This window comes from Mirounga angustirostris, unplaced genomic scaffold, assembly GCF_029215605.1.
Source record: "Mirounga angustirostris isolate CCGP_5_RB_7025 unplaced genomic scaffold, mMirAng1.0.hap1 SCAF_4, whole genome shotgun sequence".
NCBI classification, from domain to species: Eukaryota; Metazoa; Chordata; class Mammalia; order Carnivora; family Phocidae; genus Mirounga; species Mirounga angustirostris.
In genome coordinates this window covers 183,665,240-183,691,633 of record NW_026991712.1, presented here as the reverse complement: position 1 = coordinate 183,691,633, position 26,394 = coordinate 183,665,240, and the positions used below count along the sequence as shown (strand labels likewise).

At 49.2% G+C, this 26,394-nt stretch overlaps 1 protein-coding gene across 11 annotated transcripts in view; it reads right to left on the bottom strand.

Moving 5' to 3' along the window:
- Positions 1 to 26,394, bottom strand: part of LOC123860105 (solute carrier family 2, facilitated glucose transporter member 5) — a 58,011-nt gene that overhangs the window by 9,339 nt on the left and 22,278 nt on the right. For 7 of the 11 annotated variants that reach the window (XM_064589969.1, XM_064589967.1, XM_064589970.1 and 4 more), the window contains exons 2-5: positions 9,820 to 9,910; positions 5,725 to 5,823; positions 4,981 to 5,141; positions 2,185 to 2,309 (exon numbers count right to left, since the gene is read on the bottom strand). In XM_064589969.1, coding sequence (XP_064446039.1) covers positions 2,185 to 2,309; positions 4,981 to 5,141; positions 5,725 to 5,823; positions 9,820 to 9,910 — 476 coding nt within the window. Of the gene's footprint in view, positions 1 to 2,184; positions 2,310 to 2,904; positions 2,974 to 4,144; positions 4,259 to 4,980; positions 5,142 to 5,724; positions 5,824 to 6,985; positions 7,474 to 9,819; positions 9,911 to 26,394 lie in introns of those variants that run through there. The other 4 variants (XM_064589973.1, XM_064589975.1, XM_064589976.1 and 1 more) reach the window with 4 other exon arrangements.

The following is a 26,394-nucleotide window of genomic DNA, read 5'->3' as shown; positions in this document are numbered from 1 at the left end:
TAGAATATACAGCTTTTTTTTTTTTTTAAGATTTTTTATTTATTTATCTGAGAGAGAGAATGGGAGACAGAGAGCATGAGAGGGGGAGGATCAGAGGGAGAAGAAGACTCCCCGCTGAGCAGGGAGTCCGATGCGGGACTCGATCCCGGGACTCCAGGATCATGACCTGAGCCGAAGGCAGTTGCTTAACCAACTGAGCCACCCAGGCACCCCTAGAATATACAGCTCTTTTCATAAGAGAATCACATGTATGTAATCTTGTCACCATTTCAATGAATTAAATGAACATTTCTTAGTTGCAATTTCTTTCTTTCTCTTTCTTTCTTTCTTTCTTTCTTTCTTTCTTTCTTTCTTTCTTTCTTTCTTTCTTCTTTCTTTCTTTCTTTCTTTCTCCTTTTTTTTTTTTAATTTATTTGAGAGAGAGAGAGCATGAACAGGGCAGGGAAGAGCAGAGGGAGAGGGAGAAGCAGACTCCCTGCTGAGCAGGGACACCCCCCGCCCCAATGCGGGGCTCAATCCCAGGACCCTGGGATCACGACCTGAGCCGAAGGCAGATGCTTCACCAGCTGAGCCACCCAGGCGCCCCTTGGCTGCAATCTCTAAATGGTAAATATTAATCAATACAACCCACGTGAGCAAAAAGCTCTTTGGAGCTCTCAATAATTTTAAGAGTGTAAGAGTGAGGCCAGAATGTTTGAGAACCACTGACTTGAAAGTCATGTTTATTTAGGAGTAAAGGTTGGGGGTTTTGTGATTTGTTATCTATCGGAGCCTAATATTTCCCTGTTGGAACCAACCCTGAAGTGTTGGATGGTCAACAGAAAAGTGCCTGCCTGCACCTTCCAGGAATCATCCGTGTTTCATTAGCCCAGCCCTGCTGCAGGGGGAGACGGGCCAGGCACCCTTGGGGCTCAGGAGGCAGAGGTCCATCCAGCGCTCTCAGGGAAAGCAGTACGAAGGAAGCTTGTCATGGGGCCCATCACTCTCTCCTTGACAGGACCTCTTCTCTCTTCAAGGATCTTATTTTCCTCTTCTTCTCCCTGGCCCCGCAATTCCTCGCCATTTCCCCTAACACCAGGCTCCTCGCCGTGCCCACCACTGTCCATAGAGCCCGCTGAGGGGCTTGCTGACATCCAGCCAGGTCTTCCATTCATCCCTAGCCCCGTGATGGAAGGAGAAAATGAGAGCTGCTGGTACTGCCTGGGCCGGGTGCAGGGTTGCTGGCAGGGTGCCCGGGATGCAGCATTTTGGGGGCGCTTACCCTGGGTGCCCACCCGGAAGGCGCACGGCCCCAAGAGTGGGCGCCCCGCTCACCCCCACCAGCCCTGGGAAATACAGTCTACGAAAGAATGCCAAGTCACAGGGGCGGGGGGGGGGGGGCGGGTGGGAAGTTCACAAGCATGGCTTTAACACCATCTCTTCGGTCTGAAACAATTATGGGGGAGCTTCCTACGACCACCAAAGCGCGGCCTCTGAGGATAGCTTTGGAGAGTTTGCAAAGCAGCTCCAGGGCTTATGGGGTGAGAGACCCCAGCCAGTCATTACTCTCTGCAGCAGGTGGCCGCTGGAGGAGGAAGTGAAAGAGGACCCCCCCCCGAAGAGCCCTTTGCAAACTTCACATTCCCTATACAAGTTGAGAGGCTGCTCTCATTAAGAGGGATTCGTCCGTTAGATTGTTCGTCACGCTTTTTCAACCACGACCCACAGTAAAAAATACAGAAACATGTTTTACGTTGCAACCTGATTTTCATACACGTATCAATAACCGAAGCAAAAGTTCCAGAAGACAATCCTTATCTTTATTGCCCACGACACGGTCTACTCTGTCTAGAAAAAGAAAATGCTGCTCACTAATCAGGGGTCTCCGCCCACCCACTGGCCCGCCTGCAGTTGAGAAAACACGAAGATAAAGGACCAGACGGAAGCGCGCCTCTGCACAGGATTCTGTATTTCTGTCTTTCACGCAAGGGCTCTCTTTGTGGGAAGTGGCACAGGGACGCTCTGCCCCTGAACGCACCTGAGACTAAAGCGTGGGCTCCAGGGTCTAGTTCAGGACAGAGGCAGGTGCAGGCTCACTGCGTCTGCGAGCTTCAGCGGCCCCAGGATGGTCCAGACCCTGGTGCCTGCCCCTCCTCCCCGATTATCCTAAATCACAGAGTGGTAGCACAGCGTAGCATCATTTACCTGCACATATTCCCACCAGAAGTCTGGACACAATGATCATCTCAAACGACCGGGCAACCTCGCTGCACCCCATTAAGATCGCGGGGACAATGGAGAAGATGTTGTTGAAGAGCAAAGTCCCTTTCCTGCAGAGGACGAAATGTCAGTTAGTCTGGGCGAAGGATTCACGTGTTCATTTAACAGATGTTCAGCAAGTTCTGGCCAGTTACAGCAGCGGGCTTTGCTGCTGCTTCCACTGTCTGTGATGGTAGGCTGATAGGGGTCAAGTGCACAGCCTGGTGATAGGGGTCAAGTGCACAGCCTGGTGATAGGGGTCAAGTGCACAGCCTGGTGATAGGGGTCAAGTGGTCAAGTGCACAGCCTGGTGATAGGGGTCAAGTGCACAGCCTGGTGATAGGGGTCAAGTGCACAGCCTGGTGATAGGGGTCAAGTGCACAGCCTGGTGATAGGGGTCAAGTGCACAGCCTGGTGATAGGGGTCAAGTGGTCAAGTGCACAGCCTGGTGATAGGGGTCAAGTGCACAGCCTGGTGATAGGGGTCAAGTGCACAGCCTGGTGATAGGGGTCAAGTGCACAGCCTGGTGATAGGGGTCAAGTGCACAGCCTGGTGGGAGCCACAGTGGGAAATGACCACAGTGCAGAGTGCATCGGTGGTGGGGAGCAGAGGGAAAGAGCTGCATACTAGGATACACTCAAGGGTTTTTTGAAATCACCAACTCACATGATGTTAGTGGAATCTTGAAACCAGATCAGGTAAGGACATTAGAAGAAATGTATAGGGCCAACCTCACTGATATCACGTAGATGGAAAAATCGTACATGAAATATTAGCAGATTGAATTCAACAGCATATAGAAAATCCTTTCAATGTTAAAACACCATACAAAATAAAATGCCAGATCTGGGGCGCCTGAGTGGCTCAGTCGTTAAGCGCCTGCCTTCGGCTCAGGTCATGATCCCAGGGTCCTGGGATCGAGCCCCGCATCGGGCTCCCAGCTCCGCAGGAAGCCTGCTTCTCCCTCTCCCACTCCCCCTGCTTGTGTTCCCCCTCTCGCTGTGTCTCTCTCTGTCAAATAAATAAAATCTTTAAAAAAAAATAAAAATAAGAAAAATAAAATAAAATGCCAGATCTGCCTGGGAAAAACAAAATTGTATAACATTATTTTTTAAATTATAGAAGACTACCCTTGTGACTCCAGGTAGGTGGGGAAGGCTGCCTTCAGACCCAAAAAGCAAAAACCATAAATGAGAGTTAAGTCTGACCACATGAACATGTAAATATCTTGTATGAAAAAGATACTATGTGTGTGATTAAGCAATAAAGCAACAGATAGAGAAGATACTTGCCTGATAAAACAGTATTGCTTGGACGGGCTCAGAGATGGAATTTCCTCCCAACTGTATAATCTTGGCTAAGTGACAGCATCTCTCTGTGCTTTGTTTTCCCATTTTGAAAAAGGGGATGGGGCTGTTGTATGGATTGGGGGAATTAAAAACCCTAAAAAAAACCCCTAAAAACCCTAAAAGCCCAAGTTCGGGATAGAGCCTGGCACATAGGAACCCATCAATAAATTGTTAGTTGCTACTGTTGTATAAGGAACAGAACTTTAAGAAAACCACAAACAGCTGAATAGCATTTTTATCACATTCTCAAGCAGACAGCTGGACAAGCAACTGTCTACTCCATCTGTGGACCAAATGGACCAACGTGGACCAAAGTCCTTTACTCAAGGAGACCTGGCCTGCAGATCTGTGACTTGATTGATGTTCTGGCCGGCAGAGAAAACTGCTGAGTTCAACACCAACCTCCCAGGAAGACCTCAGGATCTTAGATCCCAAAGCAGAGGTTGTATGTTTCTAATCTCAGACTCTTTTTTGAAAAATACCGGAGAAGGCGCTGGGTTCTGGCCTTGACTCTCGAGCTAATGACATCTGTGGCCGAGAAGACGATTTGACCTTACCTAGACTCCGTGTGCTCGTTCGTCAAGGGAAGGGGCTGGTGGGGAGGAGCTCTTAAATACCGCTCATACCAAGGCCGCTCTCTCATGCCCATGGAATTTACAGGAGGAAGTGTGATGTCTTAAGGACCTTTTTTGGAATCAAATACATAATCTCTAATGTTTCTAGAATTAGGGGCAAAGATATAAGCTCTGCCCTTGGCATTCACAACACTCATAGTGAGAGTTGCCCCGGGACCACGCGGTTTCACCCTGGAGTGCCTGACATTAATCTCAGCCATTTCAGAGTTTTCTAGGAATTTAATTTGGGTTAAATTCTGCCTATTACTTGATCTCAAAGTAAAAGAACAGAGCAGTGAGTTTGTGTTTGTTTGGGAGGCAGAGTTCAAGAACGCTGTGCTATGATCTACGTTGGGACTGACATTGTGGCCCTGTTATCTGGTGTTTGACTCTTAAAAAGCAAAGAGAAAAAAAAAAGAGAGAGAGAGGAGAGAACTTGTTTTGGTTTTGGTAAGGAATATACGTGTAAGGCAAGAGAACATAGAGGGAGCGAGTCCTGACTTGTGAAGTATGCTCTGCTCTTTCTGGCCTGCCCCCAGAGCCCAAGACCCGCCATACCCACCTCTAGCTCTGAGACCCTGCCTCATCCCCAGACACTTGGTCAACATCTGGTCTCTTTAAGATCGTATTAGAAAACAGAAATCATCACAATAGTTATTACCTAGTTTTACCACCACCACCACCACCAACAACAACAAAAAACAACTTCAGCTTTAAGCCTAGGTTTGAAATGGTCGGGGTCTAGGATTTTCAGGAGCTGGAAATTTAGCTTGCCTTACCTGCCAAGTTTATTCACCAAGGGGCCAACCATGAGGGAGCCGATGAAGCCTCCAAAGGGGAACATGGACACAGAAACAGACCACAGCAATGTCAAGGAAAACTCATTTATGTAGTTATTGTTACGTTCATAGTAGGTCTCATTATAAAATGCTTTCATGAGCTGGAGAACAAAGCGGAAGAGAGCACCAAAGTAACTTGACCTGGTTTTGCAGAAAGAACACCGTGAGCTGTTAGGCCCCCCGATGGACGACTTGGGCACACAGACAGTGACACTTGTAAGTGGAAGGGAGAAGGGACAGAGTGGTATGACTAACAGCTAGCAGGAGCACCCACCTGGGGAGCTGCCAGGCCTCTGATAGGCACCCTGCCCAGGACGTTGCTAACTCCAGTCCTCCAGGCCTTTGGATGACCCCTGACCCTCCAGACTCCTCTGGAGAGTGCAGGGCTACAAAAGACCAGAGCCCCCATCCGCACCAGCCCCCGTGTGCACAGCCAGGCTTGGCTCCCCATGAGAAGCTGAGGCCAGGGGAGCGGGTTCACCCCCATGGCCTTGTGCCTGCAAGTCATTCCCTTGGGTCTGTGCTGTGTGTCTCACGCGTACTTCCCTCTCCCGTGACCTGAGGACCCACTGTGCGCCCCAGTGTGCACGTACCACCACCCAGGTGGCCATGTCCGGGCACAGGCTGCTCCAGCCACCCCCCACGTTGATTGGGAGCTGCGTCTCACTCACCCCAGTGACCTACCTCGGCAGGGGAGTTAACGGCGGCCACATTGTACCCATACTGGAAGGATGACCCAAATGCGGCTATCAGCGTTGCCAGTAAAAGTATGAGTGTAAGCCTCTGTGGGAGGAGAAATCCTGGCTTAAGTCATAGGAAGCAGCTGGGGTTCAAGGGAACTCCGGATTTACCCCGAAGTCTTATTGAAGGATGCAAGAGAATCTGAAGATTCGTCATCTTTCGACTGCTCCCTGTCTTGCAACCTACCTCTACCCACCTAACCTGGTAGAAAGGTTCCGTGAACCACAGCACTTAGGGCTAAATAATTCTTTGCTCTGGGGGGCTGTCCTGGATGCACCGTAGGGCCACCCGTCCCCTACCCGTGACAACTCAGGTGTCTCCAGCCATTGCTAAACGTCCCCCTGGTTGGGGGAGGCAGCTGCCCCTGAGAACCGCTGGGTCAGAAAGACACGGAAGGGGCACCTGGGTGGCTCAGTCGTTAAGCGTCTGCCTTCGGCTCAGGTCATGATCCCGGGGTCCTAGGATCGAGCCCCGCATCGGGCTCCCTGCTTGGCGGGAAACCTGCTTCTCCCTCTCCCACTCCCCCTGCTGTGTTCCCTCTCTCACTGTCTCTCTCTGTGTCAAAAAATAAATAAAAAATCTTATATAAAAAAAAAAAAAGAAAGACACGGAAGGCTCACCTTCTCCAACACTCTACCCAACGCGCAAAATGCTTCGCTAACATTCCTACCACGGGGCTATATTTACTGACGTAGCAAACACGCTCAAATCCTGCCTCAAACACAAACTCCCCTAAAAATCAAAGAGGAGAAAATGTGAACAACTGTAATTGTTTATTTATGGCCACTGATTAACTTCCTTTAGCCTCCAGACTTTTGCTGTAACCGGCACGGCGAGAAAATATTTAAATACAGGTTTCTGGGGACTCAGACACGTGTGTTCTGTGATCATAACCCCTTTTGACACAGGAGGAAACCGAACACTTATTTAATGACAAGAGGGAAGTCGTTAGTAAAGTCATGAAAAGCTGGAGAAAAATAAAAGTGGACAAAGCTTTTCTCTTAGAATCTACGGATTTCTTTTCTTTTTCTTTTTTTTTTTTTTTAAGATTTTATTTATTTGTCGGAGAGAGAGACAGAGAGCACAAGCAGGGGGAGCAACAGAGGGAGAAGCAGGCTCCCCGCCGAGCCGGGAGCCCGATGCGGGACTCGATCCCAGGACCCTCAGATCATGACCTGAGCCGAAGGCAGACACTTAGACTGACCTGCCTGCCTTCCTTCCTTCATTCGTTCGTTCGTTCGTTCCTTCCTTCTTTGTAGGCTTTCCAGGAGGGAAAAAGAAAAAGATCTAGTACTGGGCTGGATTAGGGTACGAGGGGGAAGGGGCCCTAGTCTCCCAGCAGCTTGTAAAAATGACAAGTAGCCTTCAGACATGAAGGGGGGTGGGGTGTCTCCTCAGAGGCCAAGGGGAGCCGTGACTCAGCTATGCTTTTGGGAGAAACCACACGTTCCTTATGCCCACAGTAAACTGGTTTCCTGTTTCCTAAGGCCGAACACATTTTGAGACTTAGTAAAATAGCCACGTTCAGGGCCCGTGTTCCAACTGGATGCGATTCAAGGCTGCTGGGAAGGGAGCCCTGCCCCCAGACGGCTCCCTTTGGGAATCTGCTTCCTAGATCCATTCCCGCTGTCCGGAATCTCCCAGGAGAACGCAAATATCTCCAGAAAAGTTAGTTCTTATGAATTATTAACTCTTGGAGTCACTTTCTCACACTATCGATCCCGAAGTTCACAAACAGAAAGGGAGGCCTAGGTGCTGCTGAAGGACGGGAGAGGCGCCTTGTCTTGTGGCTGTGGGGGTTTCCAGCATGGCCGGGGGGGCGGGGGGTGCAGCCCAAGAGCCTGGAATCGGATCCTTCTCTCCTGTCGCTGGCTGTGTGGCCTTGGGCCGGTTACGGAACTTTTCTGTGTCTCAGCTCCTTCCCCTGTAAAACAGGGACGGTGCTCCCTCCCTCATAGGACTGAGGTGAAGAATGAATGAGTTCATACATGAAAAACACCTGGAGCCACAGCAGCCTTCGAGTGAGCACAAGCTCGCTCTCATCATCATCAACAGCGATCGCACCAGCAGGGAAGTTACTTTTCCCATGATGCTAGGTGTATTGTTGGTGAAGGCACCCCCCAAAATTATGTCTTCATTTTCTAAAACACTTGGCTCATTTTCCCCCCTCCAGGCCAAGAGGCCTTTTTCTCGGCAGAAAAATCCTTGATGCACATTGGTCAGATTCTGGTCTTTTCTCTTTATGTATGAGGACCACAAAGGCCAGCAAGACCATGATCACACAGCCAACGGGGGGACAGAGAGCAAGGGCCCCTTCCATCAGCCCACACAGCCCCAGCTCTCTGCAGGCTTCCCGGGCCCCTCCACTTTTCCTCGGCTCCGAAATCCCCCCTGGGCTTCACTCAGGAATCTGCAGATTCTTACAAGCAGCCACCAAGGGAACCATTTTGTCTTCATGTATCCCAGGAAGTCCAGCACGTGTCCTGGCTTTTGTTCAAAGGGGCAGGTCTGGCCTCAGGCAGCCAGGAAGGGAAAGCCTGCAACCCACCTGCCACTGAAGGACAGGCTTCTTTCCTTGGAGAATCTAGGGGGCAGGTAGCTAGAATCAGCCCAGACCTCCTGTATGTGACCATTTTAATCATGTCCTCTCAAAATATATTGCTTCTTTTCGGGGATCACCACGCGGGGGCATTTCTGTTCTCCTGCAGCCTCACCCGGGGAACAGTTGGCCAGGGTATTCCTCTTTGAAGAGAGGGCACAGACCCCATGAAGGTCTTTCCTGACCCCCAAGCCCCTAAGTTCTTGTCACTTCACGGCCCCTTTTCTATAAAATAGAGGGGTTAACACTTGAGTGGTCTCACACTTTCTTAGTTGTCACGAGAGTCAAACAGGATCCACGTGAGGGTGCTCAGTAACCTCGAAAACTCTAATTCTCGCAGGACGAGAACGCCTCTAATGAGTAGGGACTAGGGATGCTGCTAAACATCCTACAGTACACGGGCCAGTCCCCCACTGCGAAGAATCATCTGGCCCCAAATGTCATTCACGTCCTGCTCTGAAGGATGAGCAAAAGTAATAACATTTATGGGGGATCCGCTAGGGGCCAGGTCATTTACATGCATCATCTCATTTAACTGGTCCAGCAGCCCTATGAGGTGGTATGGTTATTATTCCCATTTTACAGATGAGAAAGCTGAGGCACAGAACAGTTAAATAGCTGTTTAATAATCTGCACAAATATGTACCTCTGCCTCCACAAATATAAGCAAATGTGGTTGCAATGCATAAAATGCAAATTCCTTACCAGTGTTCATAATAAATTCATATGATCTGTCATTATGCATTTTCCTCAATTAAGAGACTCTCAAAGCACAGTTGAAATTCTATGAATGAGGGGAGTGGGGTAGGAGGGAAGAGGTCCAGAAAAATCTGTCTCGAAAACAGGGGAGCCTTTCTCATCTGAAAGGGTGGGAATCTCCGCTATAGACGTGAATTAGATTCGAGTCTTGCACAGTCTTTTCTGCGTCCACCTTCTTTCCACGCCGGCCTAGCCATGTGACTTGCGGAAAAAAACGAATGAAAATGTTCGGAAGCCCAAATCAAAACAAATGATCCCCGACCAATCTCTAAAATCGAAATGTCCCCTAAATCTGTCCTTTAGGACGCTTGGGTGGCTCAGTCGGTTAAGCGGCTGCCTTCGGCTCAGGTCATGATCCCAGGGTCCTGGGATCGAGTCCTGCATCGGGCTCCTTGCTCGGCGGGGAGCCTGCTTCTCCCTCTGCCTGCCTCTCCCCCTGCTTGTGTTGTGTCTCTCTGACAAATAAATAAATAAATAATCTTTAAAAATAAATAAATAAATAAATTTGTCCTTTAGTCCCTGTCAAAGTGAACTCTGAGGTTCCCTCCAAAGGAAGGGAGGTGCTCCCTTCCCCTGCACAGAGCTCCCCAGAATGCCCCCCACCCCCACCCCAGCAATGCTGAGCAGGCCTTGAGGGCAGGCCGCTCCATGCTCCTTCCTTCCCTGGGAGGCCCACTTACCCCTTCCTTCTTGGTCGGATTCTGTTGCTCCATCTTTGGTCGGCGCGAGCGGACTGCTGCCGAACGCCTTTCAGCCAAGATAACAAATGCACTGAAGGGAGAGGGGAGACATTCGGGCTGTACTTTGGCCACGCCGAGGAACAGCCAATAGCGTTTCTGTAGCCAGCCCCAGAAGGCACAACCCTTCAGGAGTCCAGAGGTGTGTCTTCTTGCACGTCTCTTAAATTCAAAGTCTGGGGTTTAGCTCAGTGAGCGGGCGCCCCCCGCAGGCCTGCAGGCCCGGCACCCTCCAGACTGGGACAGTCTGTGACGTCTGCTCACTTCGAGACCCTTCACTAGGCAGGCTTGTGATGAGTGGCTAGCTGCAAGAGTTATTTCCGTCACAGACACACGAAAAGCCTCTGGCCCCACATTACACCAGGTAACGCAAGGCCAAGAGTCAGGGTCACCAGAGGTTTCTCAGAAGTGGTCCCTGCCAGGGTGCCTGGGTGGCTCAGTCGGTTAAGCGACTGCCTTCGGCTCAGGTCATGATCCTGGAGTCCCGGGATCGAGTCCCGCATCGGGCTCCCTGCTCGGCGGGGAGTCTGCTTCTCCCTCTGACCCTCCCCCCTCTCATGCTCTCTCTCTCTATCTCATTCTCTCTCTCACATAAATAAATAAAATCTTTTTTAAAAAAAACTTTCCTTAAAAAGATCCCTGAAGGGGCACCTGGGTGGCTCAGTCATTAAGCGTCTGCCTTCCGCTCAGGTCATGATCCCAGGGTCCTGGGATCGAGTCCCGCATCGGGCTCCTTGCTCGGCAGGGAGTCTGCTTCTCCCTCTGACCCTCCTCCCTCTCATGCTCTCTGTCTCTCATTCTCTCTCTCGCAAATAAATAAAATCTTAAAAAAAAAAAAGAAGTGGTCCCTGCCAGGAAGCCTGCAGCCAGTCTCTCGGAGAGTCAGCTTTTCCTCAAATAACCATGCCACACTTGCTCGGAGAGGTTTGGCTTTTTTTTTTCCTTTGTGAGGAACTGAGGGGCCTAAAGATGCGACTTTATGTGTAACCACCACTACTGCGAAGGCAATAAATAGTTCGGGTGCCTTTATCTACAGGGCAGGGAAAGTGAGTCACGGCTGCTGCTGGCCTGGGTCCGCCGTGCGTGAACAGGCCACAGCCCGCCTCCTGCGCTCAGCACGCATCCAGCCGCCGCGGGGCACATGAGCTCAAGGGGCCAAGATCCAGAGCGGAGTCCCACAAGGCCCACAGGCTTTCCTCTTTATGGGATATATTTCCTGTTTTACTTGCTGTGGCACAAATCCAATTCATTCAGCCATTCCTCTCCCTCCTTCCCCAATATTTTTTTTTAAGATTTTATTTATGTGTCAGAGAGAGAGAGAGCACAAGCAAGGGGAGCAGCAGAGGGAGAAGCAGGCTCTCTGCCGAGCAGGGAACCCAATGCAGGGCTCGATTCCAGGACTCTGGGATCATCACCTGAGCCGAAGGCAGACGCTTAACCCGCTGAACCACCCAGGCACCCCACCCCCCTTTCCCAAATAAACAGTTAACTGGGAGCCCACCATGTGCTGGGCGCCGTTCCTATAATAGTAGCAAGCTTGGGAATTGTGACCAGGAGACTGTGAGGAGGGTGACAGAGAGCCTCTGTGTGTGTGTGTTGAGGGCCCCCATGCCCCCCTCACAAGGGAGGATTGGCCATTTTTCCCCACCAGCTCGTTCCCTGTCCTTTCCTTCTGTGTCACAGCATGATGCCCAATGAAGGTTTGGCAAGACCAGAGGTTCCCGATTATTTCAAAGAGTTGTGAAGAATTCTCCAAAGAAAATGTACTTTAGGGGCGCCTGGGAGGCTCAGTTGGTTAAGCGACTACCTTCGGCTCAGGTCATGATCCTGGAGTCCCTGGATTGAGTCCCGCATCGGGCTCCCTGCTCAGCAGGGGGTCTGCTTCTCCCTCTGCCCTCTTCCCTCTCATGCTCTCTGTCTCTCATTCTCTCTCTCGCAAATAAATAAATAAAATCTTTAAAAAAAAAAATGTACTTTAGTTGGGGTGGGGGGTAGGGGGTAAAGGGAAGGACACAGATTGTGCAAACAAAAAGAACTGGCCTCAGCTGGCAGTCCTGAGTCATGCTCAGACCCACCCACCCCTGGCCTCCTGTGTGCTTGGGGAGGTGTTGGGGGTGGACAGGGGGACTCCCTGCCCAGCGTCTGACCTCCCCAGCCCGAGCGAGGCCCTACCTGCCTCCTGTGGGACCCAGGCTTTGCGGGCACGGCCGTGTGTCACCAGTGCCCCAGCGTGGCCAGCCAAGGGGGTGCAGACCCACCGCGGGCCCAGTGGCTCCAGTCCCTCGGCTGGGCGCCTGCCCCTGGGAGCACCCAGGAACGGGCCCAAGGGCTCGGGGCTGCACCCCCTGCAGGTGCTGTGTGTCCCTGCTCGGTCCCTCCCAGCCTGGGGACCCGGCCCAGCAGCCTGGGGTCTCTGGTGGCCATTGGGCCCGTGGAGGGGCCATTGGGCTCAGGGGATCTGGGCGTTCAGATGGGGGAGCGGCCCGCCGGTTGGAAGCACACCCCCGGCAGGCTGATTTGGGGTGTGTGGCCTGCACCCCACCCCTGTAAGTGGTCTCTGAGTGGGGTGGGGGGTCTCAGACTCCGGCCTCTGGGCCTTGCCCTCCCCGCCCAGCCCCAGTCTGGACTAGGAGAAGAACCTGCCATCTGAAGCCTATTTTCGCCTTGTAGTTTAAAATGACACTAATGAACGGCACTGATCGACCCGAGGACAGGCTGAGGTGTGTCCCAGGATCATGTACAAGTATTTCCAAGAAACCGCATGTGTTTTGAAACTACCTCTACCGAGAGCCAAGGAATCCCTTTTAAAGGGAAAGTGGACAGTTACAGAGCCATACTTGGTCCTGGCAGGGCACTCGTGACGCTCTTCCCACCTTCCATACAGTTTGGGTCATCACAGGGAAATTTTATTAGGATTTTATCATTGAGGGAGAGAAGGACCCAAGGAGGACCATGTATTAGGTCCTCCGTAACCCCTCACCATGCAGGAAGTGCTGGCTAGGGACCCTGGCATGAGGATTTGGGTCCCAGATCTCAAGAGCCAAAGTGTTATTACTAACATAAAATGTAAATATGTTAGTACACAATTTTAGAAGACTTATCAGAATCTGACAACAGTGATTATTCTGGGATGTGAGATCACAGGTGATTTTGACCCCAGCATATATTTTATTTTATTTGTTTATTTATTTTTAACGATTTTATTTATTTATTTGACAGAGACAGAGACAGCGAGAGCAGGAACACAAGCAGGGGGAGTGGGAGAGGGAGAAGCAGGCTTCCCACTGAGCAGGGGGCCCGATGCGGGACTCGATCCCAGGACTCTGGGATCATGACCTAAGCCGAAGGCAGACGCTTAACGACTGAGCCACTCAGACGCCCAACCCTAGCATATATTTTATATTTACATTTTATTTATTTTATTTTTTAAAAAAGATTTATTTTAGAGAGAGAGAGTGCAAGTGGGAGGGGGGGGCCGAGGGAGAGAGAATCTCAAGCAGACTCCCCACTGAGTACAGAGCCTGATGCGGGGCTCGATCTCAAGAGCCTGAGATCATGACCTGAGCCGAAATCAAGAGGCAGATGCTTAACCGACTGAGCCACCCAGGTGCCCCCACATCTGTATTTGCTGAGCCTACTGCTGTACAAGAGGCGGAATGCAACAGGGTTCAAAAATAAAAACTGCCTTCTGCCTTAGACTCTAGTTGGGGACATAAGTTTAGTCAAATAAATGCTTTGATGAATTTGTAACTATAAAAGAGCTCTAAAGATGAGGGTGGAAGGCTGGTCAGGGAAAGTGATCCTAAAAATATGAGCTTGAGCCGAGACAGGAAGGAAGGAGGAAAAGAGCTTACCCAGGCAAAGAGGGTGAGTGGGGAGGGGGTGGTGGAGAGAGCTTCCAGACAGGAACAGTATGTGCCAAGGCCTGTGGTTGGAGCGTGATGCCATCAAGAAATTGCAAGGTCAGTGTGTCTGAGGAGCACAAAGCAGAGAGGAGGAGCGGAGGGAGGAAGCTGGTGGGGTAGGCAGGGCCAGGCTAGATTTAGTACTTGTAGACCATGCCCGTGAAGAAGCTCGATTTTTGTCCTAGGAGCAGACAGAAGGCGTTAAGAGTTTTGCAAGTGATCAGATTTGTGTTTTTCCAAGTTCACGGTGGCTACCTTGAGGAGAACTGTGGAGGGAACAAGAGATCCATGGATTTGGGGAAGAGGAGAAGGAGCAGTTCCTTTGCTGTACGACCCATGGAGGGTGGTGGTGGCCTGGTGGAGGGCGGCGGAAGAGATTAGTCAATTCATCCGAGAAATAATTTAGGCTGTAAAACTGACAAAACTTGGTGACTGACAGGATGAGGGGAGGGGAAATAGAGGACTTCTGTATTATGGTTGTAATAAAGATCAAAACGATCTTTCTGAAAATGAAGCTTTTCAGAATTACAAGTTTATATAGGAAAATTCAACAAAAATGTAAAATGTTGAATTAGCACCAGAAGGCAGGCTGGCAAATCCCTGGGCTGTTTTGAGACCAGACAAAGACATCGGGACTTTGGGTCACTTGCTGGTCTCACCTCTACTAGGAATGTTCTGGAATCTTAAAGTTTTGCCACGGGCCTCTTTTGAACAGACTGCTGCTATAGCTCTCTCAACCCGTCCCCAAATCAATTTGCTCAGTCCCTCTTCAACAGTAATAGAATTTGGGGAAGGACCTCTGGCTGCCCCAAATAAAGACTGTGTTTCCTTATGGCCCTTGCAGTTGGAGTGGACAGACGACAAAGCTCTGTATAATGCATATAAGGCTCCCGGGAAACTTGCTCTCTTCTCTGTCCCTTTCTCTCTCCTGCTGCCTGGAATGCAGATGCCCCCTGCTTGGACCCCAGGATTGAGGCCACAAAGGACAAAGCCACAAGCTGGTAGGAGCTTGGGTTCCTTACCCTGTGGGATGCTATCCCAGCCCTGGACCGCCCACCTGGCCTTCACATGTAAGAAAAATACATGCAAGAAAACAGGGAGGGACTCTAACCCATTTAGAAGCTGTGAAGACATTTTCATTCATATATATCTGTTTTAATTGACAACAGCCAAAATCAGATTTTAAATTGATGCAACAGCTCTCTCCTGGAAGTGAGCGGCCTCAGGACCTTCGTCGTAAGGGAGAAACTGAACCCCTGTAATGCTGGGCTCAAACGTCGGTGGAGATTTACCCAGGCTGCTGTGTTTTTGTTGTTGTTGTTTTACTATTTTATTTATTTGACAGAGAGAGAGAGAGCACAAGCAGGGGGAGCAGCAGGCAGAGGGAGAAGCAATCTCCCTGCTGAGCAAGGAGCCCGATGAGGGACTCTGATCCCGGGATCCTGAGATCACGACCTGAGCCTAAAGGCAGACACGTAACCAACTGAGCCACCCACGCGCCCAGGCTGCTGTTTTCATGAGGACTGGATTTGGTTTTGTGTTCAGCTTAAAAAGTTGCATGGGATTTGAGTGGGGCTGCCCTAACCCTTTTTCCCCCCGGAAGCCCTGTTATTTTTATGTGCCATACAGTAGAACATGGGGTTCCCTAGGAACACGTGAATGGTGCCATAGCAGAAATGTCTGCATGTGCCTCAGGGGGCACAGACTGAGGCCGCTCACTTCCCAGGTGTCGTGTGCACGCGGGATTGCTGGATTAGACGGAGGGGCAGGAAGGGGATGGGCCATCTCCATTCCAGGTTTAGGTAAAGAAGGAGTAATGAACAGGTCCTAGCATGCATCCAGCCATCCAGCTGTGCCTTGCACACTGGCTTTGCAGAGGCCGTGCTCCTGGTGCAGTGAGGGGAGATGGAGGGGGTCCGGTCTGTTGACATAAGACTTTTCAAAGCCTCGTGCTCAGTGGGGCCAACCACACGCCATCTAGGCCTGCCATCTGGCCATCGGAACTCAACTCAGCAGAGAAAACATACCTGATCCGAGTTAACGTTCTTGCTCCTTAGGCCAACTAGGAGTTCTGACATTGAATCCGTCTCAAGATGCTGACAGGCATCCTCAAGGCAGGGAGGCTGCCCATCACGCTCTGACACGCCTGGTGAGTCAACTTCAGAGACTTTACAAGGTTCCCCAGTTCTTACCAAGAACGGAATTTGACCTTGCTTATCAGGGTGCACATGCACAAACAGGTGTGAACCTGAACCATGGACAGAAAGCGTGAAAGCCAGGGGGTCACGAGGCTCCTCGGGGAGCCAAGTGCCCTCCGTCGGTTACACATTACCTTAGGTAGACAGCTCTTTGTTTTGAACTGTCATAAAAAACACAACAAAGCTTCCTATTTTTAGTATTCACTTCATTAGTGTTCAGGACATCCACGCTGTTGGGCAAGTGATCTGGACTTTCTCACTTTGTATGACTAAGGCTCTATGTCTGCTGTAGGGCAACTCCCCGTTTCTCCCTCCGCCCAGCTCTCGCCTTTTTGTTTTGATGAACCCGCCTACTTTAGTTACCTCGTATAAGTGGAATCATACAGTATCTGTCTTTTTGTGACTGGCTTATTGTACTCAGCATAGCGTCCTCAAGTTTCATTCGTGTTGTAGGCCAGGCTGTGGAGAAACTGGAAGGCTTGGAACATTGCTGGTGGGAATGCAAAATGGTACAAAGACAGAAAAGAAGTTAAACACAGGATTACTTTATGACTCGGCAATTCGACTCCTAGATACATACCCAAAAGAATTAAAAGCAGGTACTCAAGGCAATGTATGTATACACATGTTCATAGCAACACTATTCACCATAGCCAGAAGGTGGAATCAGCCCAAATGTCCATCAATGGATGAATGGATAAGCAAATAGTGACCTATACACACAATGAATTATGCAGCTATAAAAAGGAATGAAGGACTCCTACATGGTACGTGAGCCTCCAAGACATCATGCTAAGTGAAAGAAGCCAGGCACAAAAAGGTGCATATTGCATGATTCCATTTATACGAGAAATCCCGAATAGGTAAATCCATAGAGACAGAAAGCAGATTGGTGGTTGCCCGGGGCCCTGGGGAGAGGGAAATGGGGAGGGACTGCTTAATGGGTGTCAGAGTTCCTTTGGGAGGGGGGTGGAAATGTTTTAGAACTAGACAGAGTTACGGTTATACAACACTGTGAATGTACTAAATGCCCCTGAGTTGTACATTTTGCACAGGTTAATTTTATGTTCTGTGAATTTCACCTTAATAAAAGGGAATACTGAAACAGTCTCTAATGATCTACAGCTACTGCGCATCTTTCTGTGTCTAGTGACATGTTAATAATGTTAAAGCATACTTTCCCCCCAAAAGTTAAAAATTATGACTCTTGTACAAAAAAAAAAAAAAAAAGCACGTGTTAAAGGTTTTAACTCATTATCCAGGGACCCAGGCAGCTGTTATAACTGGTTCGAAAGAGAATCCAAAGAGCAGACACATTTATAGATCAGGAATGTTGAAAGGAATTTGCAAATGGATCTGAAGTGGCTTCTAGGGAGGGAGGGAGGGCAGTCAGGGAACCTCCCCTGATGATAGCATTTGTTTAGTGTCGAAAGACACATCGTTATCTACAACTTGCAGAATTGTAAACTCCAAGGCAGTATAAGGCCGAGTCCTGTGGAATCAAGAAGTATGTTGGGGTAATGCGTGGTTTTCCCGCCGAGGCCCATTTCCCCTACATCGTTTGCAACTGGCTTTGGTGGGAGCATCACCCTTATCAGCAAAGGCTATAAATCAACACACACCCCCAGTCCAGTCCACTCCTTTGTTGAACACTTACGGCACCCCCATGGGATTAGTACATATGACACCCCAGGGCCAGATAACGCATCTTACATCTCCAACCTGGGATATTGAGGAACAGGTTATGGAAGCCGGCAGCCCTACAGGGCCTCCCCGGCCACTCCAATTCCCCTCAAAGTTAAATCATGCAAGCACCAGCCCACACTCCCGAAGCCCCCCACCCCCAGAAGCACAGTTCCTCCAGGTCTCGATGGTTTATGGGCAGGCAATAGCCGCAGCACCTGGGAGCTTGCCAGAAATGCAGACTCTCATCTGGCTCCACCCCAGACCTGCTCAGAACCTGCATTTGAACCAGGACGCCGGGTGGTCCAGCTCTCCGGAACATCCGAGAAGCCCTGCTGTGTGGACACCCAGCCCCGAGGCTTTCCGGATCTGTGCCCCACCAGAGCAGACTTCTGCTTTTTCTCTCCAGTGCCTTGGGCCCAGGCAAACCCAGGAGTTTGTGTTCTGCCAGGAAGAAGAAAAGCTGCAGAAGGGATTAGCCGAAGGGAGGGTCTCCTCCCACCTCTGGCAAAATAGTCCGGAGGAATTCCTCAAATGCTTGATAAATTGGGGCTGCCCCAGAGTCTAGCCTCTCAGGGCTACCGGGACTATGGGCCCCAGGGCCTTGAAAAGATGTCGGGTGGGGCCAGGAGGAGAATCTTCGGTGTCTCTTAGAGAATACAACAAGGGCTAACGGTGAATACTGAGCATCGGGTCTCCTGGTGGTGCCACTAATCCCAGGTTAGATGAAACCGAGGCCGAGGGAGGTCACCGTTATTGGTCCAGAGTGAAGCAACTATAAATGGCAGCGCCGTGGTTGACCCAGTTTCTTCCCTTCCAGAGCCTCATCATCCACAAGCCTGGTTGTTGGGCTCACCTGTTTCTCCCGGTCCCTTTCATCGGCCCGAGGCCTGTCTGCCCTCACGCGGCCACCTGCATCAACATCACTCACCTCTTCCCGCCAGACTCTGGCCCAGAAAGAGAAGCTGCAAATAACTTTATGGTCCCCTCTAAGAACTTCCCAGAAACACTCATCAGCTCTGTAATAGGAGGCCTCAGGCAACATTTACACCCCAAACTCTATAAACTCCACTTCTGAATTTTTACCTCAGGTGCCCACTAATCCGAAATTGTGATACCGTGATCCTGGTGCCTGGCTGGCTCAGGTGGTAGAGCATGTGACTCCTGATCTCAGGGTTGTGAGTTCAAGCCCCACTGTGGACACACAGATTATTACTTAAAAAATATATATATATATAAAATACACACAGGCACACACACTAGGGAGTTGGGGGAAGTAAGGAAAAGGAAGGTTTTAAAAACCATTGTCAAGTTTAGGTTGTTTTCCCCTCTAGCAAGGTATGAACATTAAGATAGTTGGGAGATTCCCGAGGAATGTCACACAGGTCCCACCCAAGAGTGTGTGGGGAGGGGGGGCAGGTTGCGGGGTGTCAGCTTTGTCTTCAGCCAGCCTTCTGCTCCCTCTCATCATAGATAGATAAATAGAGTGTGTGTATTGGGGTGTGTGTGTGTTTGTGTGAATGCTTGATCCTGGCCCAATCGAAGTGCATTGAAGACCCACCCTAAAATACACTTCAGCACCATCACCTAATATACCGGCATGGCCTGCTCCGCTCTGAGATGCAGTAAGGCCCTGTCCCAGGAATATTCTTCCTTACCCAGGCTGTGTAGTTAATAGACGATAGTAGGAAGAAAAGCAGGTAGGGACAAGGGTCCCACCCCCACCCCCCTACCACCCCTGGTCCTAAGAGGAAACTACCCTTAAAAGGAAAAAGACCCTATCCTGTTATTCTAGGCTTTACTCGGTGCCCCAGCTTTTTTTTTTTTAATTTGAGAGAGACAATGAGATAGAGAGCATGAGAGGGGATAGGGTCAGAGGGAGAAGCAGACTCCCCGCCGAGCAGGGAGCCTGATGCGGGACTCGATCCCAGGACTCCAGGATCATGACCTGAGCCGAAGGCAGTCGCTTAACCAACTGAGCCACCCAGGCGCCCCTGAGCCACCCAGGCGCCCCCTGGTGCCCCAGCTTTAAGTCTTCCTCCTGGGAGGACTTATAACTTGTAAGTGAGGGAAAGAAAGGGAATGGCCTCAGGCGTCCTAACCCAGGCCCAGGGAGCTCAACAGCCAGTGGGATATCCAAACCGAGCTTGATCTGGTGGCCAGCCACATGCCTTAGGCCACCCTCTTGATCCCTGAGGCTACGAAACCACCCCGGAGGGAGTCCAACACCCTTTCCCAAGTGTGAAATACCACGTGATAGGTAGATGAGCACGAGGACAAAAATCTGATTGGATGACAGGTGCAGGGAGGGTTAATCAGATTAAAACAGCCCACACCAAAGAGCCCATAACAAACCCTAGATTTAAACACCAAATGGGCAATCCTCTTGGGTCCTTCCCTCTTTGGGAGCTTTGTACTATCACTCAATAAACTTTGTTTTGCTGCCCACCGCCCTTCATCTGGTCTACCTCTTCATTCTTTGAAGCGGCGTGATAAAGAACCACGGACACCTGCGGAAAAGAAATTCTGCAACATAGTCATCCCCCCCTCCCCTCCCCGCACTGAGAAGCGCTACCTCATTTAGCCCTGAACGTGGTTATGATGTGGAGAAGAAAGGCAAAAGACATGTGTCCATTTCAGAGTTCTTTGTCATTTATAGTTATTGTTCTGATGCCCTTGTAAAATGAGTTTTGTCTTTAAGGAGATTCATAGAAAGGGCTTTTGACAAATACAGGTATTTGATATCCTTAAGATCATAAAACTGAAATGGGTAAGAATTTCCAGAACTAACTAAAAAACTGCCTTCAAACTGAACAAGAATTAGGAACATGAGGCTAAAAACCGAAGAAGATGAGTGTAGTTCTGTGACTCTTGTTTGAAACATTGCTGGTTCTCTAACGTTTGCTCTTCCAGATTAAGGAAACTGTCTCTTAAGATATCCGTGATTTAAGGAAATGTGATAAAGTATTAATTTGTGAACACATTGTAGCATTTCTCTACCTGAACCCTTTAAAATTCAGAAGGTCTCAGTAGGGCGCCTGGTGGCTCAGTTCATTAAGCATCTGCCTTCGGCTCAGGTCATGATCTCAGGGTCTTGAGGTCGAGTCCCACATTGCGCTCCCTGCTCAGCGGGGAGTCTGCTTCTCCTCACTCTCCCTTTGTGCTCTCTCTCTCAAATAAATAAAATCTTTAAAAAAAAAAAGGTCTCAGTAAGTATTCTTTCTTCCACAGCAATTATAATCACTGGCATAAGTTCAATAAGAATCTGTTCTCCTTGTAACAGGACACCATTGGGAACATTGGTTATTTTACCAAGGCTTTGACTGGAATGTCGTATTTGAGGGACATGCATAGACTCGGATATGACCAGCTTTAAGGAATTAAGTTTGACTTTATGAAACCCGGAGTCAATAGAGCCCCTTGGAAATGCTGGCCTGATACCTTGCTTACAGAGGTCCCAGCAGCCTTACCAGGTGAGTAAAGGATGTCACTTCCTGGCAGGTGCAGGAGCCTCAGGATATTTGGGGACCTCAAGAAGAGGAATGCGTCCAAATCTGCAGGTGCTACAGTCATGTGTGATGGCAAGTGTTGGCTTGGTCCTGGCTTAGAGAGGCTACTGAAAGTCAATTGAGATTCCTTATGAAAAGTTCCAGCAAAGCAGATTTTGAAAGATCTATGTGATCAATCACTATTCCTGCTGAGCTTATGTAAACAATTGGGCCAAGTTTCTTAAAACTGGACTTGCTTTACAAACAAATTAGTCTGGATTTGGCTATCTCTAGAAATAAGGGTGATTTTAGAGAGAAAAAAGTTATGTTGCAATAACACATCTTTGCGGATGTTAAATTCTAGCCGATTGTCTTTGGAATGTTTGTTTGCCGAAGCTAGACAACTTGAGGTGAACTTCAGAGAAATAATAACAGATAATCTTCTGCTTGCTATTCTGTGGGCAAAATAACAGGACCGCTATGGGCGTATCATTATTTGAACAGCTGGAAAATGGGATGAATTCCCCAACAATTGTATAACTCAACTATCACCCTGACCAATTCTATGTGGCTGGGAGGACAACAATCGTTCTTTAAAAGCCAGAGAGCATATGCAGCAGACTGGCTCAATCGGTTAGGCGGCGAACTCTTGATTTTGGCTCAGGTCATGATCTCAGAGTTCTGGGATGGAGCCCCGAGAGAATCTCTCTCCCTCTCCCTCTGCCCCCACCCCCACCCCTCGCGCTCTCTCATGCTCGCTCGCTCTCTCAAATAAATAAATAAATAAATAAATAAATAAATAAATAAATAAATAAATAAATAAATAAATAAATCTTAAAAGAAAATAAAACCTGGAGCATACCCCACTCCATGAGATTAACTATGGACTTGTGGAGATAAAGGGTAGCCCCACTTTCCTAATGATGGATTGGATGATGCTCTCAGGGATGCCCGTATTCCCAGACAAATCTCCCACTTGCCTGTTGATTCCTTGTAATTAGGATATTGTCAAGGCTAGACCTCAGACAAAGAGGGCTTCTCGATGGTTTTATCCCTTAGCCATATTTGTCCTAGGAGCCACCTCTATTGATGTAAAATTACAAATAGAGACTCTAGCCATGCATCCAATAGCGACCTTTAACCAGACCCACCTCTAACTTGTGGCCATGGCTTCCCCCATCCTGGATAGGCCACTGTACTCTGGTTTTGCCCGGATGCATGGACGCATAATTAAACCCATTACCAATCCAGCCAACCTTCCAAATTTATTTTTATTTATTTATTTATTTATTTATTTATTTATTTATTTATTTATTTATTTAAGATTTTATTTATTTGACACAGAGAGAGAGAGAGGGAGAGAGCAAGCACAAGTAGGGGAAGTGGCAGGCAGGGGAGAAGCAGGCTTCCTGCTGAGCTAGGAGCCCAATGTGGGGCTCGATCCCAGAACCTTGGGATCATGACCTGAGCCAAAGGCAGACGCTTAACCGACTGAGCCACCAACTTTCCAAATTTAGAACAATGGTGGACACCTTCTGTGTTTCATTGGTATGACCACCCAGCATCCATATTTATTCCCTCTTTAAGACTGGAGGATGTCGTTTGGCACATGGAAACTCTTAATAAGTACACAGTCAAAGCCCTAAATGACACTTAAAATAGCATTTCCCTATTAAATACTGAAATAACACCAATGTGTAAAGCAGTTTTACAAACTAGAATGGCATTAGATGTTTTCACTGCTGCACAAGGTGGAACATGTCCTATCATAAAAACAACATGCTGTGTATATGTTCCAGATTACCACAAACATTTTTTCTGGGTTTCTAACTGACATGAATGCTCACATTGGTGCTTTAAATGATCCCTCTCTTTCCTTTAATGGTTGGTTAAACTCCTGGGCTGGAAGAGGATTTTTGTCAACTATCAAAGGACTCTTACTTGGGCTCCTTTTTCTTTTTGTTATTCTAATCAGGTTTTGCTGTTTTCTGCCAGGTCTCTCTCCACCTGGTACCCAGACTCCTTCACTGCCATAACTTCAAGCTGACAGATGATCCTTTCCACTGGGGAAGAGCCATACATGCAGTCTCCCTTGGATTCAGCTGCCTCTGCCTATTTTAACTCCTATGTATATCAGCCCCCAACTGACCAATGTTGACCCATAGGTAGGGACATCTCTATGCCCCTATTCAGCAGGAAGAAGTTACAGAAGATAAGACCTTCCTCCCTCAGCAACCTTAGGGGCTTAAGTGTCAAAATTATTCAGGATGTGGAGAACAAAGGTAAAAGAAATGTAGATCAAATTAAATCTCCTTATGACTTACAGCCCACTGATAAGCACTTGGGACAGGCGGTGACGTTCCTGAAGGAGCTCGGCCAAGTCGATGGTAATACTTTGCTACAGGCAAAAGGCAACCTTGTCTTAATATTAACCCGACCTCCAGGATCCTATAAGGCTCCTTTAACATATGAAAATCCTTTTGGAAACTTCCTTTGTCTTTACTACCCACCCCCCTCCAAAGTCTATAATCAGCTACACCTCACAACTCCGGGGCAACTCTTTCTGCACCCCCGGGGTCCTGTTCTTGTGCTTTAATAAAACCACCCTTTCTGGGGCGCCTAGGTGGCTCAGTCGTTAAGCACCTGCCTTCGGCTCAGGTCATGATCCCAGGGTCCTGGGATCGAGCCCCACATCGGGCTCCCTGCTCAGCAGGAAGCCTGCTTCTCCCTCTCCCACTCCCCCTGCTTGTGTTCCCTCTCTCGCCATCTCTCTCTGTCAAATAAATTAAAAAAAAAAAAAAAAAAACTAGGGCGCCTGGGTGGCTCAGTCGTTAAGCGGCTGCCTTCGGCTCAGGTCATGATCCCAGGGTCCCGGGATCGAGTCCCACATCGGGCTCCCTGTTCGGCGGGAAGCCTGCTTCTCCCTCTCCCACTCCCCCTGCTTGTGTTCCTGCTCTTGCTATCTCTCTCTCTCTGTCAAATAAATAAATAAAATCTTTAAAAAAAAAAAAAACTAAACTAAAAACCCACGTTTTTGCACCAAAAACATCTCAAGAATTCTTTCTTGGCCACTGAGTCACAGAACCCACTTGAAACCAGATCAGTAAGACCTCAGGAGACTCTAGCTGTAGCTACTAAGAATGTCCTGACCTCCTCACGGTAGGCACTCTTACTTCATGGAGGCTGGGTTCTGGACTCTGCTCCAATAAGTGATTCGGAGGGTTTTTTGTTTGTTTGTTTGGACCCACATGCTTCATTCAGAAAGCAGTTCACCTCTTCCCCGAAGTTTCTCACCTGCCAGGTGTGTGCTGGGCTGGCCCGGATAGAAGCCCGCTCTGTGCCAGGAACCAGGCAGGCTCTGGGGGAACATGCTGGAAGTGTCGTCCCTGCAGACACTGTGGCATCCCAAGGGTCTGCTTAGAAGGCCATGGAGCAGAGGGAGGTGCCCTTCGGGGTGTCAGCTGGTTAAGGGCAGAAGTGAAAGGCTAGGCAAGAAGGGAAAGAAGAGGGCTTTCCAGAGAGAGCCAACAGCATGGGACAGCACTGTGATACTGTGATTTAATAAGGAATATATATCTGGTCTTAGTTCGAGTCCCGGCATAAAGATCCTAAAGTCCTTGGAATTTCCTAAGTGTTGAGAGTGGTAAAGGCATTCTTGTGTCCATGTGGTGACTTTTGGAAAAGCCCCTAGGTAACCTAGAGATGGGCAGTCATGTGCCTGTAATGAAGTCTCCATAAAAACCCAGAGGACGGGGTCTGAAGGGCTTCTGAGTTGGTGAGCCCGCAGAGGTTTGGGGAGAGTGGTACCCTTCCCCCACACCTTGCCCCATGCATCTCTTCCATCTGGCTGTTCCTGAGTTATATATAGCCTTTTATCTCAACCAGTAATCAAGGAAATAAAATGTTTCTCTGAGTTCTGTGAACCACTCTAGCAAATTCATCAAACCCAAGGATGGGGTCTTTGGAACCTCTGATCATGGCCGGTTGGTCAGAAGCACAGGTTGACTTGAGATCTGAGGGGGGTGGGGGGGGCAGTCTTGTGGGACGGAGCCCTTCACCGGTGGGACCCGATACTGTCTCCAGGGAGATAGTGTCAACATTGAATTGAATTGTCAGACTCCCAGCTGGTGTCAGAGACTTGCTTGTTGGCGTTGAGAAGACACACGCACATCGCAATCATGGACCAGCTGTTTGCTGGGTGAGGAGGGGGGACGGGAGATGGAGACATGCTGGAGGTTTGGCCTGTTCCCTGCAGCCCCTGCGGTTCAGTCTGGAGTCTCCCGGCCAGACTGTGCTTTGGGGGGTATGCAGGACCTCCCTGAGCAGGACGAGGGGGCGGGCGGGAAGGTCAGGGAAGAGGTGACGAAGGATGACCGAGGGGAGACAGGATGGACAGGTGCCTCATGGCACCTCATGAGGAGTGTAGGGTCTTGGGAAGGTTCCTCAGTGTGGGCAAGAGAGAGGCTTCTTCCATTCTATCACAGATAAGCATGGAGCACCTAGTTTAGAGACTTGGAGGCAAATGCAAAGGAGAGAGTAGCTAAAAAACAAACAAACAAATAAACAAACAAACAAAAGCACCCCATCACAGTCATCACCTCAAAGAGGCAGGACAAGGCACTGCTCTTTCAGGACTATTTAAGTGTATGCATGTTGCATCTTAATAGCAGAGTTAATATAAAAAAGATGCAAGCCATTTCTAGGGCCTAGTCAATGTATTTTCCATTAGTTAATTTTATGAGGACTGATTTTTAGAACGATTTAGGTTCACAGCACAAGTGAAGAGAAAGTACCGAGGTCTCCCGTATACCCCGACTTTCACACACATGGCCTTCCCCGTTACCAACACTCCCCACCGGAGTGCTCTTTTTGTGACCTTGGATGAACCTACTTTGGCACATCATCACCAAGACTCTGTAGGAGCACATTAGGGTCCCTTCTTGGTGTTGGACATTGTGTGAGTTTGGACAAATGTGTATTTTTAAAATAAAGATTTTGTTTATTTATTTGAAGGAGAGCATGAGAGAGAGAGAGCACAAGCAGGGCAGGGGAGGGGCAGAGGGAGAGGGAGAAGCAGGCTCCTCGTTGAGCAGGGAGCCCGACGTGGGGCTCAACCCCAGGACCCTGGGATCATGACCTGAGCCCAAGGCAGACGCTTAACCAACTGAGCCACCCAGGTGCCCCTGGACAAAAGTGTATTAACAAGTATCCATCATTATAGTATCACACGGAGTGGTTTCACTG